General features: G+C 36.0%; 1 protein-coding gene across 2 annotated transcripts; it reads left to right on the forward strand.

Moving 5' to 3' along the window:
* Nucleotides 1-426: 426 nt before the first annotated feature.
* Nucleotides 427-20,200, forward strand: RRH (retinal pigment epithelium-derived rhodopsin homolog). 2 transcript variants are annotated; one of them, XR_005988520.1, is made up of 7 exons: nt 427-8,268; nt 10,366-10,465; nt 11,011-11,164; nt 12,052-12,220; nt 17,023-17,201; nt 17,795-17,893; nt 18,842-18,961. XR_005988520.1 is itself a non-coding variant. In XM_041759738.1 (6 exons), exons 1-6 carry the CDS (start codon nt 8,068-8,070, stop codon nt 18,954-18,956), a joined length of 918 nt encoding a protein of 305 aa, XP_041615672.1. In that variant the 5' UTR covers nt 427-8,067; the 3' UTR covers nt 18,957-20,200. The 2 variants fall into 2 exon arrangements, 1 of the variants encoding a protein (XP_041615672.1); XM_041759738.1 differs by lacking the exon at nt 17,795-17,893 and having other exon boundaries at nt 18,842-20,200.
* Nucleotide 20,201: the final 1 nt, after the last annotated feature.

Here is a 20,201-nt window from a genome sequence, read left to right on the forward strand (position 1 = left end):
ACTTGGGAAACGAGGCTATTTGATTTTTTAGAAATGTTGGGTTGAAATTGGGTTGAGAATTAAAGCCAGAGTTTCTACTCTTGGTTTGTAAAAGACATAGTGAACATTAGAGGGGTGATGATGGCATTGTCCACAGAACAAATAATAGTGCAACTGTCCTGTGCTTTTTTTGACATTTAAAAGTCTCAGATGGTTATGATGGAAACAATGTGTAGATCAGTAGACAAACTACTTGGAGGTTTCCCCTTTTACATTTTTTGGTCATTGGTTATCTTTATACTTTTATTTTCACATCTTAATTCCCCCTTTTTTTCCTTAACAGTTTTCTGGATTTCCTTTTTTTTTTTTTTTCTTTTCTTAAAAGATGTTATTTATTTATTCCTGAGAGACAGAGATTGAGAGAGGCAGAGATATAGGCAGAAGGAGAAGCAGGCTCCCTATGGGGAGCCCAATGTGAGACTTGATCGCAGAACCCTGGGATCACACCCTGAGCCGAAGGCAGATGACCAACCGCTGGGCCACCCAGCATCCCTCTGAGTTTCCTTTGGGGCATTTAGTTTTGAATGAAGTTCACATGTTTAGGGAGCCTAACAGTGAATTCTGTACTGTGGTGTGGTAAATATCACTGAGTTCCATTGTAAAAGATAGTCTGATGATTATTCACGTAATGTCTTTTGAGTTGTTAACTGAATAACATCTTGATTGCTTGCATCATGTTAAAATGTACTTGTTGTCATAGCAATGAAACAGTTTAGTGGAATACAAGCAATATTTCCTGACACTGTTAGAAATTCGGGAAGAGTTAGGAAAGGATTGACTTCAGGCCAGTTGAAGTTTATCAGATTAAAGAATTGTGAGCTATATGTAAACAGGATATGCTTATAGTTCTATTTCTTAGTATTCTAAGCCTCATCCCAATATATCTTTTCCTGTATCATAAAGGAAACATGAACAAGTGGTTTGAATACTCACCACATTCATACCTGTAAAGATTTTATCTACAACAGATGCATTTGGAATTATTTTTCTTTCATTCTTATAAATAGAAATAATTATTTCTGGAAGATTTAAATGGTTGCTGATTTAAATGGATGCTACAATTAAGTACAATCCATTACAGAAAAGGAAGGGAATATGAACCTATGAACCAAAGAAAAATAATTTTTGTTTTATTCTACATACTGAATGCAAACAACAAAACTTAAAACCCAACAACCCAGAGATTTTTTTTTTTAAAGGGAGATTCCTCTTAGGTGTTATGGTAATTGCTTTAGCTAATATTTGAAAATATTTTGATATTGGAATCTGATGAGATTCACTTTCCTCACATAGATACTCTTTGGATTGTTACTTGACATTTATAAGAATTTGAGTGTTGGTAGTTATAAGATCTAGGGCAGATCAACCTGGTTCAACTTCATTTTATTTTTTAAAAATTTAAAGATTTTATTTATTTGACAGATTAGGAGAGAGCACGAGAAGTGGGGAGGGGCAGAGGGAGAGAGAAGTAGACTCTGCTGAGCAGGGAGTAGGGCTTCATCTCAGGATGATGAGACCACGACCTGAACAGAAGGCAGATGCTTAACCAGCTGAGCCACACAGGTGTCCCTTAGCTTTATTTTGTACATGGTGTGGAGGAATTGAGGCAAAGGATTATCTTGGGTCCTCTCCTGCTATGCCGTTCTAGGAGTTCTAAATTAAATTAAGTGGGTATATATAGCCCTCTAGTGGTTTTGCTATATGCTTACACTGTTAACTTTGGTACATGTAGCATTTCTCTGAAGTTACTGATTTTGAAAAAATAGCTATTTGAGAAGAATCAGATTTTAGTAATATTATATGACATAAATAATGGAGGGGAAAAGATGGTAGGGATATTTTATTCTAACAATTTTCATGCTATATTATAACCCATTTCTGTAACCTACTTTTTGGGTTATTATAGTATGGTCCAGAATATTAGAATTGCCCTGCACCTTACAAGATGAATGATTGCATCCAGATTCTTTGCTGATAAATGCTGTGATTGTTATCTGATAATTGTGCATATCAAAGCATAGGGTAAATTAAGTAAGGTACTTAGACTGTGAAGTAGATCATACATATCCATGCTATGAAATACAAACTACTAATAAGTTAGACTTAAATTTATTGACCTGGAATTTATGATAGGACTTTGAGGAAGAAAAGTTACAGAATGATTTTATATGCATATCTCCCCATTTTTGCTTAAAAGAAAAAAAAAAAAACGAGAGAAACTTCAAATCCTAGTATGAATATGTGTTTGTATAAGCAAAGAAAAACAGAAGATCTAAGCCAAAAAATATTACTACCTTTAGGGCAGTGAGATTTGGAAGGATAGAAAGATTACTTTTTTATTTATGTCTGATTATTCAAATTGTTAAGGAAAAGAAACAAATGAAAAAAATTGAAAGGCTCAACAGAAAGGAAACTTAATCTGAAAAGTTTTAGGTGACCAAGTTTGGTTTTTAATTTCAGAACTGATTTCCAGCAACAATGAGTTAAGTCAACTCCTGCTGATTTTGAGTTTGTTTATTGTTTTAATGGGAGGTGTGCACTTCATAATCTCCTTAGATACAAGACTGATGCCCAAAGTGTTTAAAATGTGTGGTGCTTGGTATTTCTCTTTATTCTGCTAATAAGCTTTTTCCTTGTTCTGGGATTTAAAATCCTTTCTTCTCCAGCCCAATTAAATTTGTTAAGATTGCATCTATGAAAAGGCCCTTCTTTGAGGTCTTTGAGTGGAACTGATTGGTTCTGAAAATTCTTCCTTCATTGGTTCTTAAAACATTTCATAATTATTGAAGGCTCATTATGAAGGCTGTCTCAATTTCTTCCTCCAAAATGCTAAGGAATAATTTAGACAACAGTACAGACTCTAAAAATGAAGATGGCTCCGTCTTTTCACAGACTGAACACAATATTGTTGCAGCTTACTTGATCACAGCAGGTATGGATGTTTACTCCATTAACCATTATTTTGCTTTTGAATGGGTGAAGGAAAGGGGTTTTCAGCTTAAGGCAGGAGGAAAAGCATGGATTCAGAGATGTTTCAGGTTCCATATTGTTGACCAACAAGTCAGTTATTTTGTCTCAGTTGGGGTGCTCATGTGGTAAATAGGGATAATAATACTTGCCCTATTTGGTCGATGTGTAGCAAAGAGAAAGTAGGTGAAAGGATAAATGAAGGCATTGTTAATGATGGTTAATGCCACAAGTTATTTTGTATCTTGTGTAACAGTAGTGAAGTGGGACTGAGAAAAGTTTTCTAGAAAATAATTCTTTTATGATCATCCATATATTTCGTTATTATGTTAAGTTTTTATTGGTGAAGAATGTGTACCATGGCAAAAATATATATGCCATTTACTATTCTCATACATACTGTTCATAGTCTTGTCTTGGTGGTGGAATCTAATTAGGATGGAAAGGTCTTAGAAAGAAAAAGTTGCAAAAAGAGGTAGCAGATTATTGTCACTGAGGACAGTTTGAAAATTCAGCTCATTCCCAGAATGCTGTATTGGGAAACTTTTGAGCTTTGAATTTCATCTTTTAGTATCTTTGCAACAATGAGCAACTTCCTTCAGCTTTTTCTTCCATTTTCTTATCTGAAAACAGGATAAGAATAAGGTAACTGTCAAGATTGTTGAGAAGAGTAAAATTAAATGACCTAAATGACACATACAGTAGGTGTTGGATGCATACTTGTTTCTTTCTGCCCACCTGTATGCACTCATTGATGTATACTAAGGTTTAAGATAAAGGCATGTTTACTATATAAAAGGGTGGAGGAAATGAAATAGAAGTTGTCCATCTTTTTAGCATATAGGTTGAATTGTATACATTTTATATTGTGCAGTCCCTTCATTTCCAACTTTATGCTCAGTAATAAGTTTTAGAAGTAACTCTTATATTGGGTTATTGCCATTTTGTGGATTGGCTTATGAAAATTCTCAAATATATTCAAAAGTGGAGTGAAAAGTATGAGTTTATTCTTTATAGTTGCTTAGTTTCCCTATAGTTCACAATTACTTCTGTGCTAGAAATTGTGGATCTTCAGTTAATTTTTGTAAATTTCAGGGATATGCTAACTTGTTCATTTGAATACCTCTGTATGATAAATACTGGACAAGTTCTGTTTTCCTTTCGATGTTTGTTGTTGCAACAATATTAGAAAACAATATGCTAATTAAAGAGAAAATCTTTACAACTACATAGAAATACTTTGTATACAAACTTTTGATTTAGCTAGTTTTTTGTAGATGAACAAGAAAAACTGTCTTTTTAAAATCTGTTTACAAAAGTAACATGCAAAGAAAATTTCTTGTTAAGAAATTGTTCCAGGTTCTTATGCTATAGCAGTAACAACAGTAGGAATTTTACTACCACTACTATGATGATGGTCATCACCACTACCACTACCACTGCCACTACTAGTGCTACTGTTATTTGAATACTTGCACTGTTCTAAATACTTACACATACAGGATAATTCATCCTTATCCTTTTAAGTTAGTTTTATCTTCCCCATTTATATAGATGAAGAGTTTAAGTAACTTACCCAACACACATCTACTAATATCTACATCAGGATTTGAACCCAGGCATTTTGATTCTAGAGCACTCATGTAACCTCAAGGGCCAGTTTTACTGAGGAATATACCTTTTTAATTAATTATTTATTTATTTATTTATTTATTTATTTATTATTTGAGGAATATACCTTGAGGGTGTGTTGTGTTTTTGGTTTTTGGAAGATAAACTGAAGGGAGCATATCTAACCTCTTCATGCTTCTGTTGAAAGATTTATTGTTCTTCAGGTCTCCTAGTTTTCCCCTTTTAACAAAACCCACTTATATTTCCAAATCAAAACCAAAGCTTTGCGGAGAAGAATTTAGTTAAAGCATTTTTTTCATATGTTATCTTTACCAAGAGTTTATTAGTTTAGTTTTGTTTTGTTTAAAATTTAATTTTCAATTTAGTATGTTTCTTAGATTTTAGCTTACAAACTTTTACCAGCTTGAGCACTCTCCCTTTCTCCAGGTAAGGCTGGGAGGCAGGAGGACATGGTATATTGAGGATCTAAAATAAGTTCATTATGGATGAATTGTAAAGTGAAGTGTAAGAGATAATAGGCTGCAGAGGAGGCTGTGGACCAGGTAATGAAGAATCACCTAAATGATGAGGAATCACTGAATGACATGATTCCATTTGCGTCTTAGAAATACACTATAATAATAGCTAAGAGACCACATACAAGCTGTTGTATGATTAAGAAAGATCCTGAAGAGGAAGAAGTGGCAATTGGGATAGAAGTAGACACATTCAAGTGTCAGAAGTTAGAATTGTTAGTTGTATGTGGCAATTGAGGGAGAAGGAAAGGAAGTGTTAAAGATGACAAGTTTTCTGTTTGGGGGTTCCTACTTAGATGGGGAAGCTATTCATCAAGAGAGGAGTACACTTGGGAAAGAACAAATTTGAGGAAAAAAAGTCTCTGGGTTCAGTGTGAGAAATGCCCAGTAAAAAGCTGCATGTGTGGATTTGAATTTTATGAGATCAATCTGGAAAGGAGTAGCATATAGGCTTGGAAATGTATGAAATCACAGACTATGTGTTCAATGTTAAACAAAAGGGGGTCTAAGAAATTTGGACAATGCACATATCTAATAAGGTAGAGATGGAGAAAGGCCAGGGTATAGATTAAGTAGTATCTACCAAGAGATTATAAGAAAGCTACAGAACCCAAGAGAAAATTACCTTAATTTAGACATAACTATTAAATGATCTATTGTCTACTAAGAAAATACCTGCAGTCAGGGAAATAGAGCAGAGAGCTTGAGATAGTGGCTGAATGGATAGAGAAAAGGGCCAAATTGTTTACCTCATACCCCCCATTATATCTAAGACCTCCTCCAAAATACAATTACTTTATTCTGGTTGTGTACTGGTAGGCAACAACTTCTGCATTATGTTTTATATGACTTTTAAAATCATCAAATTTGTACTTAGCTTAGAAAGATTCAATTCATTAAGCTTTTTGGATGCATGCTACAATACTTGACACTATAAATAGAGCCAAAAGGGCACCTGACTGGCTTAATCAGTAGAGCATGTTTCCATCTATCCATGTTGGATGTAGAGATTACTTAAAAATAAAACCTTAAGAAAAAATTTAAAAAAAGAGAGAGAATCACTGAATTTGCTATCATTGTGCCTTACTTATACTTTGCAAGAATAATAGAACTTAAACAATATGAGTTTTAATTGTGCTCTGTTTATTAAGTAAATTTGTTAACTGCCACATACTCATAGAACACAGAAGTCATTAGGAACCTGAAATCTAGATGAGAAAACTAGGAATACCTAAGAGTTAAATGTAGCATCACATGAGATGAATTATGTATAATATAAGCAAGCACTTTGGAAATTTAGAGAAGAGAGAATACTGTGGGTAGGGGAAGGCTCTAGGGCAGAGCTGGGCTTGAATAGAACTTTGAAGGATAGGTAGCATTTGAATAGATACAGGAAGAGAGTGTTTCAAGTGGGAAAAATAAGAGTCAAAATTTACAACAAGCTTGTGTTATGTGATAAATAACTAGAGTAGAGGGCTTGTTTGGCAAATGTGGTAATTTGCTTAGAGAAGGTGAAAACAGATTGAGGCAAAACCTGGAATATCAAGTTGGGACATGGGGGCTTTTATTCCACAGCCAATGGAGAGTATTGGAGTTCTGAGAAGAAAGATGGCTAATTCTATGTTAAAGCCAGCTTACTCTGCCAGCAGTATGAAGGGAAAAGAATAGGAACCTGGAAGACTAGTGTCACAGGATCCTAAAAGAAAGTTTTGACTGAGGCCCCAAGATGTAATAGAAGTTCTTCGTCAGTTGCTACTTTTGGGTGTTGGTGTTTGGAAATCCTCCCTCTCTACAATTGCTGGGGGCTGCTCACCAATAGTACACTTCAAATACAACTCTTCTCTTGTGGCTTACCCCTCCTTTAGCCCCCAGGAATCTGATAATGGCTCTAGCCTGTAAGCCAAAATCTATTCATTCCTCATCCCCACTGTTAGGACCTAGTGTGACCCACAACTAGCTTATGGGAAATTTATGCATCCTTCGCAGCATGTAGAGGTTGTTAATTGGGCTAACATGAGTGTCTGGTCCATTCAACAGTACTACTCATTGTATATAAATATACTACCATTCTAATTATGAAATTCAATCATCTGTCTACTTGAGTCCATCCCATCCCAGGGCATTGACAACAATGAGTTTCTGGCCCTGCAATGCTACGAGTCAGATCCCAGACTGTGGAAACTTGGAGGTGTCATGTGTGAGGCTTCTCAATGTACCTAAAGCCAGTCTGCCTCCCTTTCTGAGTAGTCAAACCTTGCAGTGTGCATTCTATAAGGGGTCTGTGTGTGTGTGTGTGTGTGTGTGTGTGTGTGTGTGTGTGTTGCATGATGAACTCAGGTTTGAAGCTGTTGAATTTCCAAAAATACTGGAACAGTCATATGATCTTACACGTGGTAGATCCCTAGTAATGTTCAATGGCAATGAGTTTAATGAGAAGGGATATGGAACTGGAGCATGAGTCAGGGCTGGAAAGTGACAGAAGAGCTGTTAGGATAGAGTGATAGCTTAAGGCTTGAGAAAGCAAACAATAGAGAAAGAAAAGCCTCAGGCCTCAGGAAGGAGGAAGAGGAAGTTAGACTGCCAAAAGAGATGGTATGGTCATACATATATCTTAAAAATCAGCAGAGGTGGTATCATGAAAGATAGGGGAGGGATTTCAAGAGCAGGGTGATTGACAGGGTATTAAAACCAGCCTTCAGTGCTCTATATGCAATCGATAGATTTTTTGTTTTAATTTTATTGTTTCCGTTTCACAAGAAGGGCTGGGAAGATATTACAACCAGTTTTAAGAACAGTTGGAGCTCATCAAATAAATGAACTAAAATGGACTTGCTATGTTTTTGAAGGGACTTAAATATTTAATTTTGAATACTACTTTTAAACATTCAAATCAAAGTGATTTTAATTTTTGTATATGTTCTCAGGTATAATAAGTATTTTCAGCAACCTAATAGTTCTGGGCATCTTCATTAAGTATAAGGAACTTCGGACACCCACAAACGCAATTATCATTAACCTGGCTGTTACTGATATAGGAGTCAGTAGCATCGGATATCCCATGTCGGCAGCTTCAGATCTGTATGGAAGTTGGAAATTTGGATATGCAGGATGCCAGGTATCGGAGACATTGGAATGAAAGCAAAATAAAATATTAAAGAGATATAAATTTAAACGTCTAAAAAAAAAAAAATATCCTGGGACGCCTGGGTGGCTCAGTGGTTGAGCGTCTACCTTTGGCTCAGGGTGTGATTCCGGTCTGGGGATCGGAGCCTGCTTCTCCCTCCTATGTCTGCTTCTCTCTGTGTCTCTCAGGAATAAATAAATAAAATCTTTTTTTAAAAATACAAAAATACAAAAACATCCCAAGGGTTTCAATCAAACAAGACAATGTAGGATAATAGATAGACTGCTCTTACTGAAAATAGCTTCAGAAGTGACTGGGAAATATATTCTTTAATAAGAGAAATGACATTGGTAGCATTCATTATATTTTCAAAATTTCCCTGACAAAACAAAAAATTTCCCCCAAAACAAAAAAATTAGCATTTAACCAGAGAAGAAAAGTAAAAATTTGCATATTCAAAAAACTTGCATATTGCAAATTCAAAAAGAAATATCCTGTTTTCATTTGAAACAATGAACTATTTAATGACAGTATCATAATATCCAAGTAATGTAGTGAGTTTACCAGTTTTTCCCCCAATGGAAAGTCCTCCAATGGAATTGCTATTAATTATATCCATTATTATTTTTACTGACAAGGAAATATATTAATTTGTATTAGGATAGTAGGCCATGGCTTTTGCTTGATTTTTAAAAAGTTTACTATTTTAAGGTATAAAATTATAGAGAATAAAATGAGAGTAATAGAGTAATGGATACTCACATATATACCACCTGGTTTTGTCAAATCTTAATGTTTTGCAATATGTGCTTCAAGTTGTTTTGCTTTTTAAAGATAAAATACTTGAGGGGCACCTGCGTGGCTCAGTCAGGTAAGGGACTTATTCTTGGTTTTGGCTCAGATCATGGTCTCAGGGTCGTGAGATGGAGCCCTATGTTGGCTCTGTATGCTCAGTGCAGAGTCTGCTTGAGATTCTTACCCACCCTGCTAGTGTGCACACACTCTCTTTCTCAGTTAAATAAATAAAATCTTAAAAAAAAATAAAGATCTAAAACCTGAAAAATACTATTAAAGGCCATGCATTGCATGCCATCCCCAATCTTACTTCCTTTTCTTCCATGAGTGTTTTTCTATCTTGGTACATATTTACCTGCAAATAAACTAAACATCCAGAAAACATCCAGAAAAATGTTTTAAGTTCTGTATAAATAATACATTGTTTATGTGATGCAATCTTATATGATAGTATGTTTTTGATGTTTATCCTTGTTGATGGATGTAGCTGTAAGTCACTTTTTAAAATTACTACACGATATTCCATTTTATGAACATACCCCAGTGTATTTATTTTCCTGTTATTAAGCATTTATTCTCAATTATTTTCTGTCACAAACAAGGCTTCAAGTAAGCATTCTTTTGTCTCTACAATACATAAGAGGTTCTTTAAACATCTTGTTTATGAGAAAGATGGTTGGGTTGTAGAGCATATTCATCTTCAACTTCATCAGATATGGCCAAATTTGCTCTCCAAAATGGGTATGCCAATTATGGGAACTTTGATTATTCCACATTCTCTCCACTGCTTGGAGTTGCCAGACTTTTAATTTTTTTATCACTTTGGTGGGTGTGAAATGGTACTTATAATTTGCACTTCTTTGAATATGTATTGTGGTTTATATCTTATATCATAAACATTCAGGTTTCCTCTTGTATGAATAGCTCATTTTTGTTTGTCTTTTCTTTTTGTTGAATTGTTTATCTTGTGAACACTAATATTTTGTTGGTTATATGCACTGCACTTAATTTATGGTTTGTTTTTGCATTATGTTTATAGAGTATGTTGTATAGAAGTTTTACTTTAAGTCTTAAAATTTTAAAAGTTTATTTTAATTAATGAAGACCTAAAACACTTTCCACAGATGTCTTTAGTAAGCCAGTTACAATATGACAATAGAAAATTTATTCTAAAATTATTAAAATAAAAAACATTCAATGTATTTAAAATGTATTCTGGCCATGGAATAAAAATGTAAATGTCTCTTGGGAGGGTGTATAGAATGGTGTATTCTTTCCAATTTTGAATTTTAGATTTATGCCGGATTGAATATATTTTTTGGAATGGCAAGTATTGGATTACTCACTGTTGTGGCCATGGATCGATACCTGACCATCTGTAGTCCTGACACAGGTATAGCACTTCTCTCAACTTTCCCAATGAATTCATTTCTTGCTTAAGTACCACTCACACACATTCACTTTAAAATATAAATGTAATGAGTTGTAATCATGGTCAGTTATTTCTCTGACAGTCCTTGTTCAAAAATTTCAATGATTTCCTATGATACTTAGAATAAAATCCAAATTTCACAGCACAACCTCCGAGGCTCTGTGTGGTCTGGCCCTTGGCTATCTTTCCAGCTTTTGCAAGGACACCCTATGGGGTACTGGCCTAGGCTTTTCCCATTTCAGGGATCTTTGTAAATGCTATTTCCCTGTGCTTGGAGCGTGTTTCTCCCTGCTTATCCTCTGACTGATCCTTTTTATCATTCAGGTGCCAGCTTAAATGCCTTTTTTCCCCCTAAATATGAATTCAGGTAGATAGGCTCTGAGTGAACTGAAGTGCTTTGCAAAGAATCTACTTCATAGCAATGTTAAGTAATCAGTTAAAACAAGGTGAAGATATGAATTTCATCAGTGGCAAATGATGCTAATATTTCATCTGTTTGTTAATAGGAAGAAGAATGACCACCAACACTTACATCAGCATGATTCTGGGGGCCTGGCTCAATGGTCTCTTTTGGGCTTTGATGCCTATTATAGGGTGGGCTAGTTATGCCCCGGATCCTACTGGGGCTACTTGTACCATAAACTGGCGGAAAAATGATGCGTAAGAGACACATTTTCACTTCATAATCAACTGTTTCTAATGTAGACATTTTTTCGTCATTTCAAATTTAAGCTCAGAGCAAATGCTTCCTTACAGAATGTGGCAAAGTGCTTCCTTGGTAGTGATGATGCAATTCTAGCATTGAATTATGCTTGTTTGCAAGTAAAGGCCATCCAGCTCCGTTACCATCCTTACCCTCTTCTGTCCTCTGTCTCCTGGGGCAGCAGAGTGGGTAGAGAGCACCCATTGGGTATTGGCATCTCAGGAGTAGAATCTGAAAGGGAAAACGGAATGTTAATATCGCTAGACAGCATGTGGCTTTGCCGAAAGCCCAGGCTGACTCCCAACTATCTTTTCAAGATGATCTGGTGATAAAGCTGGAATGACCCAGTAAAAGCAAATCACCGTAAGGATTTGCTTGCTCCTTAGTGATGCTCTTCTGTATTTACCAGGGAAAAGAGGGTAACTTTGTTAAAGAAAATGAAAGATCACTCAGAAAAACAGAAAATTTCTCTCAAACTAAATCTAAATCTTAAACTTTCTGTAGAGGGTCAATAAGTAAATATTTCAGGCTTTACAGACAAGACTGTCTCTGTTATAATGATTCATCCCTGCCTGTGAAAGCAGCCATAGACAGTATGTAAAAGAATGTAGTTCCAATAAAATTTAATTTACAAAGACAGATGATAGACTGGGTGTGGCCCATGGGCCATAGTTTGCCAACCCCTAGCCTAAATGAACTAGTTAAATATTCTTTCCAACCTACTTAATAATATAGTGACTGTTGAGCAGTGCCAGTATTATTTTTAGTAATTGCCCTGTTTCCTTTTCCTTATTCAGCACATGAAACAAATAGAGATTTAATGATTCCCTTTTCTTATTTTCAGATTTTTTGTTTCTTTCACGATGGCAGTTATTGCAGTAAATTTTATTGTGCCCTTGACAGTGATGTTTTACTGCTATTACCATGTCACTCGATCCATTAAATGCCACACTACTAGTAACTGCACTGAGTATCTCAACAGAAATTGGTCAGACCAGGTAGATGTAACAAAGGTAAGACATTAAAATTCTTAAAATGTTTTTGTAATGGAGCTTTTACGTCTATGTGGTCCATATTACAATCACCTCTCCCCAGCACCTGATGCTTACTCTCTGGCTCTTTTTCTTGTGTTTGTCTCCATATTTTTAAAATTTATTTTATTTTTTAATTTTTAATTTTTTTGTCTCCATATTTCTAAATGATGTGTTTGCTGTTTTGGGTATTTTTTGTTTGCTATTACTCTTGATTTCCTACTATAGACAATGGGAGTATATTTCTCTTACACTATCTTTCCTACTCCTCCACCCTGACCTTTCTTCTCCTCTTCTTGTCTGCATTAAGTAGACAAGACATTAAATAGTCTGCATTACTATTTGGTTACATTGTTGACATTATCATAACTACCTAAATTCTGTTTACTACAGATCTCTGTAGGGTTCTGTGATTTGTATTTTTTAATCAGTTTTTTTTCTTTTGGGGCTAATAATTCATTCATGTCTTTCATTCTCTTCCTCCTTCTCTCAGTCCTCTCTTCTGCTACCCTCTGTCCTCCGCACTCCCCATAGTTTTGTTTGCTTACTATTCTGTGTACTTGTCATGAATTCATCTCTAAACTCCCCACCAGAGGCACCAATCTTCTCTCAGTGTTTCAAATGCATCAGAAACTAACTGACTTCATCCTTTATTTGGAACTCCCTCTTGGAGCTCTCAAGCATCTTGCTCTGCCCTGGCCCTTCTCTAAGACCACTGCCAGCATCCTCAGATCTTATCAACAGCTGGGAATGCCTTTGGCCTCTCTTCTGAGGTGGATTGCCCATTTTCTGGCTTGTGTATCTTCCTTTTTCTTGGTTACTTGCTCTCATTTGTTGGAACACATTCTCAAGTAGATTTCTGAGAAGGTTATAGGGAGGTAAATTATTAAAGATTTTATTGCCATATCTTACTTCTATGACCATATTTGACTGTTAGCCTCACATGGAATTTTAAATAGAAAAATGATTTTCAAGGATGCCTGGGTAGCTCAGCGGTTAAGCATCTTCCTTCAGCTCAGGGAATGATCCTGGAAACCCGGGATCAAGTCCCACATCAGGCTACCTGCATGGAGCTGTCTTCTCCCTCTGCCTGTGTCTCTGCCTCTCTCTCTCTCTCTCTGTGTGTGTGTGTCTCTCATGAATAAGTAAATAAAATCTTAAAACAAAGAAAAATGACTTTAAAAAAATTTCATTTATCTATTCATGAGAGACACAGAGAGAGAGAGGCAGAGACACAGGCAGAGGGAGAAGTAGGCTCCGTGCAGGGAGCCTGAATTGGGACTCGATCCCAGGTCTCTGGATCAGGCCCTGGACTGAAGGTGGCGCTAGACCGCTGAGCCACCTGGGCTGCCCAGAAAAATGATTTTCAGAGTTTTGAAGGCATTGCTCTATAGTCTCCTAGCTTCCAGGGTTGCTATTGTGAAGGCTGACAGCATTCCAGTAACCGACCCTTTGTAGTGTTCTATGTTCTCTCTGGAAGCTTGAAGGATCATTTCTGTGTTTCATGCTGATGTGCCTTAAAGGAGCTCTTTATTCACCCATGTACTGGGTATGTGGTGAGTGCTTTCAATATGAGGACTCAAGTCTTCCCCTTCTGGGAGATTTCTTGTATTATTTCTCTGGTGATTTCCTTTCTATGTTTTGTTTTCTCTATTCTCTTTCTGGAAGTCTTTTTTTTTTTTTTTTGGTATTGAATCTTCTGGATATATCTTCTAATTTTCTTAATTTTCTCTCCTATGTTGACCCTGTCTTGGACTTTGTTTGTTTATTGTTTCTACTTTCTGCAAGATTTTCTCAACCATATCTGGTCTGAAATTGGGTTAGAAAAGTGAGGCTCAAGCCTTGGGTGTGAAATTTAAGCAGGCACCAAAAAACTCAACAATCCAAAAAAAAGTAGGTAATGTAGTATTTTTTAAAAATAAGAATTAATGTCACATCAGAAAGGGAGACAAACCATAAGAGACTCTTAACTATAGAAAATGAACTGAGGGTTGATGAAAGGGAGGTCGGTGGGGGGATGGGGCAACTGGGTGATGGGCATTAAGGACGGCATGTTATGTAATGAGCACTGGGTGTTATATGCACTGATGAATCATTGAACTCTATCTCCGAAACTAGTAATACCCTATATGCTAATTAATTGAATTTAAATTTAAAAATTAATTAAAAAACCCATATTGAACAAAATATAAAATTTTAAATAAACACAGCATCTGACCCTGCACTTGCATGACACATTTCATACCCTAATCTTGGCTAACCACATCATCCTACCTTTCTAGTGCATTTTGAAAATTCTGCCCTTTCTTTTTCAGCTAAGGTAAAGGATAAAAATGGTTTTAATAGATAAAAAGAGTTATTTTACACCCTCTACTCCTTTCCAGTAGCCTCCTTTTCTTTTATGGATATATATCTTCTCTCATTTCTGTGATGGTATTATGTACATACTTACATTTTTCTCTGTTCATCACATATTTTTTGTTTCCCCTGAATTTCTGTACCAATTTTTTGGGTATCTTTTTTTTAAAAACATATTTTTGAAGTATAGTTGACATACAATGTTATATTATTTTCAAGTGTACAACATAGTGATTTGATGATTCTCTACATTATACAATGTTCTCCACAATAGTTATAGCTCCTGCCTGTCACCATACAATGTTACTACATTATTGACTATATTCCCTATGCTGTACTTCTCATCCCTATGACTAACTTATTTTATAACTGGAAGTTTGTACCTTATCTCCTTTACCTATTTTGCCCATCCCCCTATATTTCTCTCCTCTGGCAATCACCAGTTCTCTGTATTTATGAGTCTATTTCTGTTTTTTGTTTGTTCATTTGTTTTGTTTCTTAGATTCCACATATAAATGAAATCATATAGTATTTATCTTTCTCTGTCTGACTTATTTCACTTAACATAATATACTCTAGGTCCATCCACATTGTTACAAATGGCAAGATTTCATTTTAATGGCTAAGTAATATTCCAGTGTGTGTGTGTGTGTGTGTGTGTGTGTGTGTGTGAGTGCGTGTGCTCCTGAACCATTTTTGTCTCTGCCTGTCAGTTTGTTTCCTCAATGTGTGGTGGTCAATGACTGTCTCTTGCATGCATATTTAAGAGTGATGCACTAAAATGCTGATTGTAAGCTCTGAGCATTCACATTCACTGGGATGTTCCTTTGGGGGAATTTCTGATGCTCTGTGTCTGAATGTATTTTCTTCTGGGCTGGTCAATTTCCAAGAAGATTCTTTTTTGTTCCTAAGAGGGAAGCATAAGTCTGTCACCTGTACTCTCATGGCTCAGAGCAGGGAGGGGGCAGCATGCAGCACCTCTCTTTCAGTACACTGCTCCAGCTCTCAGCTGAGCCTGGTGCCTCCTAGTTTCTTGCCTCTTACTCTGAATCTCTGGATTCTTCTGGAGAGAGGAAGGGGAATTGCCTGTTTGAGTGGTGAGTGGTGAGGGGATTCAGAAATCTAGTTGCTTCTTTTTGCGGATTTCAATGAGTTCTGCTATATCTCTACATTCAGAGCCAGCTTGTTACCTTCAATTCCAGGGACTTTATGTACTGTTGTGGAATGGATTAGTCTGTATTTAGTTTTCCCCTGCCGCTGGCTCTTTTTAAAATTTTTTATTTATTTTAAAATTATTCTTGTGTCTGATAAGTAATTTGCTGCTTGTCCAATGATTAATAAGTTTTAGTTTTTATAAAGCTATTGTCTAATCTGTGATTCTCAATCCTTGTGGGTTTTTATCTTTTTTTATTTTTAAGATTTTATTTATTTACTTTAGAGAGAGAATGAGTAAAGCATTCTTCACTCATGAGTGGAGTGGAGTAGAGGGAGAGGAAAAAGCAGACTCCCAGCTGAGCAGGGAGCCCAATGTGGGGCTCCATCCCAAGATCCCCAGATCATGACCTGCACAGAAGGCAGATGCTTCACTGACTGAGCCACACAGGCGCCCCTGGGTATTTATCTTTTTAAACCTCTTTTCCATCATTTTAGTGGATAATCAATAAAGAACAATATAAAAATTATAATTTTTTATTTAAACAAGCTGCAAGGGGGAACCTCTTTACAAAACTATCTATACTGTGCATATATATTGAGCTCAAATCATCTGTTCAGAATTCAATGAACTCAATATAGAATTTTGTTTTTTTCCAGGTTGAATTTAGAAGGTTAGAAAGTTATATTTTAGATTAGCAGATAATGACAGTGAGGGCAAAAAGCACAGTGCCAGCAGTCCATAGCACAATTATTAGAAATGGGTTAGGAGCGGGTTTTCATCTGCCTCTCATCAAAGCCAGCTTTAGTATTCCTCTCTAGCACACCAAAAGAAAGAGGACATTCTTTACATTTGTATAACATTCTATCCATTTAACAAGCCCTTGTTATCATAGAGACTGAGTCACACAGGCAAAGTACAACAAGGTTTGGAAAAATTCAGTTTTTCCTCTATGTCATCATCAACATAAATTTATTCAAAGTCCACTCTAGATAATTTTTCATACTATTTTAAATATATTAGCTATTTTGGGCACCTGGTGGTTCAGTGGTTGAGCATCTGCCTTTGGCTCAGGTCGTGATCCTGGGATCCTGGGATTGAGTCCCACCCACACTGGGCTCCCCACAGGGAGTCTACTTCTCCCTCTGCCTATATCTCTGCCTCTCTCTCCCTGTGTCTCTCAGAAATAAATAAAATCTTTAATATATATATATATATTAGCTATTTCAATATTTTAGATATTGGGTTTGCCAAACATTGATTTATCTTACAGATGTCCGTGATAATGATATTTATGTTTCTGGTGGCCTGGTCCCCTTATTCCATTGTGTGCTTATGGGCTTCTTTCGGTGACCCAAAGAAGATTCCTCCCTCAATGGCCATCATAGCTCCACTATTTGCAAAATCTTCTACATTCTACAATCCCTGTATTTACGTGGTTGCTAATAAAAAGTAAGTAGTGTTTAAAATGCTTTTAAATTTAAGAAAATGGATATAGAAAGAATTTTAAAAAGATTTTTGAGGAGGCAAGTGACAGAAACTCACTTGAAACTAGTGTAAGAATTATTTGGCTCATGCAATATGTGTCCAGGCCCTTAAATACCTAGAGCTCCAGTGACAGCCTCTTCCCACATGGAGGCAAGATGATTACAGCAACCCAAGACCCACGTTCTACCATAAGCTAAGCATCCCCAAATTTGAGTTTCAATTCAGATGACTCTCCAGCAGAAAAGCTGCTGGACGGTGGTTGGTGGGCTCAGTTTAATTCTCATGATTACCCCCCACTCCCAATACATGGAATTGATTTTACAAAGAAAAGAGTGGTTCTATTATCAGAAAATGGACAAGGTGAGGAAGGCAATGTTATGCTCCTTAAGTGGGTGGCATAGTTGCATATTTATTAAAAAGAAGTTATTCAAATGCAAGGGAAAAACTCAGTTCCAAAATAAAAGGGCTTCAGGAGTGGATAGTCATTGAAGATAATAAAGAATCCTTCCTTCTCCCTTTGTTGGAACTCAACAAAGATTTCTTTTCTGTCTCCTCAGTGAAGCCTAGATTACTTTATTTCCTGTTACTGCTGAAAGATGGAATAACCAATTTATTGACCTTAAATATTTGATCAGAAAAATCTCAGTAGAGGCCAGGTAATTTGATACTGAAATGCAAACTTTCGTGTTTATGCACATGTTTGGGAGAGCCGCGTTAGCTACAGGTATACAAAAAAACATAAACACTGTCAAGACCAAACAGACCACATAAGAAGACTAAAGAACATATTTTAAATTCAGAGTCTATTTGTAGTTCTTTTGGAAAGATTATTTTCAAACTCCCCTTAATTTCAACTGGCATTTGCTCAGAAGAGCAAATGTGTAAAATACACATTCTCAGTTCAAGTAAATTGTGACTGACATTCAAAGTATCATCCTCCGGATGCCTGGGTGTGGTTGAGCATCTGCTTTCGGCTCAGGGAGTAATCCTGGGACCCAGGATCGAGTCTCACATTGGGCTCCCTGCAAGGAGCCTGCTTCTCCTTCTGCCTGTGTCTCTGCTTGTCTCTCTCTGTGTCTCTCATGAATAAATCAATAAATAAATCTTTAAAAAAACAACAAAAACAAAGTGTCATCCTCAATACACATAATTATTGATTTTTATTAAATATCTTCAATGTTTATAATCAATGGTGCAAATTTGGTCTTTATACCTTATACTTTATACATTTATGAATATACTTTTTAAAAAGATTTTATTTATTTGAGACAGAGAAAGTGAGCAAGTGGGTACGCTTCTGTCTGGGGAAGGGACAGAGGGAGGGACAGAGGGAGAAGCAGGCTCTACACTGAGCAAGGAGCCTGATACAGGGCTCCATCCCAGGACCCTGGGATCAGGGCCTGAGCTGAAGTTAGATGCTCAACCAACTGAGCCACCCAGGCACCCCATTTATGAATATCATTAACAGAAGATGTTAAAGTCGGAAGCAAAAATTTATTTGGAGATGTCAATTAGCAATAGAGGCATCTTAGCCATGTTTGAAAATGCTTTAAAAGTTCCAAGTCATTATAGGATAATGCCAGATTTCCCCTTTCTTACTGTAGATTTCGGAAGGCAATATTTGCCATGTTCAAATGTCAGACTCATCAAGCAATGCCCGGGACGAGTATTTTACCAATGGATGTATCTCAAAACCCGCTGGCTTCTGGAAGAAACTGAAATGAGAGAAAAGTACATAGTATTAAAATATTTTGTTGCTTCTCCCCCATGGTTTAGTTTTATTTTAAATATGATCTGTTGTAGACATAGATTATTGTCTTATTACACCCTCAATTCCTTAAGTGTAGCTTCTAGTTCTTCTATTTGTGGGATGGCTACTGTAGTGAGTGTTTATTTCCTTTATATGAGCTTAACTATTCATTTCCTTTGATGCACAGGCACTTGAGACCCATTCTGTTTCTCCCAATCATGGCATTCAATGACCTGGTAACTGGTGTGGGCCCTCCACTAGACTAGAAGTAGCTACTATTTTAATGTTAAAATAAATTAATAATAATAATAGCCTTCAATAAGTATATTACTGAAATGAGTTGTTGGATATTCCTAGCTAGATGGAAAACATTTTTAGCATTTCACACTTTTAAAATTGCAATGCAATTATTAGCCTCTATTATTTAACAAAAATAATTGAACGACTATTAAACACATTGCTTCTAAATCACATTAGTTGATGCACATGTGTACATTACATAGCAGTATAATCTCTGCATATTATGTATTCTTCATTTTTAATTAACATTTTTCTGTATATGTATTTCCGTATGTTTGCCACTAGAATTAATCAGGGAGGTTTGTGTATTTGTTCTCTTTTTCCTATTTTGTTTGTCTGAAATTTATTTTTATTGTGGCAAGAACACAGCATGTGATCTACTCTCTTAACCAGTTTTTGTGTACAATACAGTATTGGTAACTATAAGTACAGTAGTATATAGCAGATCTGTAGAACTTCTTATCTTGTTTAACTGAAACTTTATGTATATTGATAGCTGGATGCTTGTTCTTTGATGTATCTTTAGCAGGTAGATGCATTTTGCCTGGCACGTAATAGTCACTCAATAAAAAAAAAAAAATTGTTGAATGTTGAATGCATTTATAAACTCATGCATTTGTTGTCTTAAATAACCATTGTTAAATAGTTGACATTTAAAATCTGCAGTTTTTTATTTTAATTGAGCAAATTTTTCTAGCTTTATTGTTTCTATATGCATCCTATCATTTTTAAATAACATTTCCTACAATATTCTTATTTTTATAGAATTGGCTCTCTTTTGAAAAGGTTTTTGGTTAAAAGATGATTGATAGGGGATCCCTGGGTGGCACAGCGGTTTGGCGCCTGCCTTTGGCCCGGGGCGCGATCCTGGAGACCCGGGATCGAATCCCACGTCGGGCTCCCGGTGCATGGAG

This window comes from Vulpes lagopus, chromosome 6 (assembly GCF_018345385.1).
Source record: "Vulpes lagopus strain Blue_001 chromosome 6, ASM1834538v1, whole genome shotgun sequence".
Taxonomy (NCBI): domain Eukaryota; kingdom Metazoa; phylum Chordata; class Mammalia; order Carnivora; family Canidae; genus Vulpes; species Vulpes lagopus.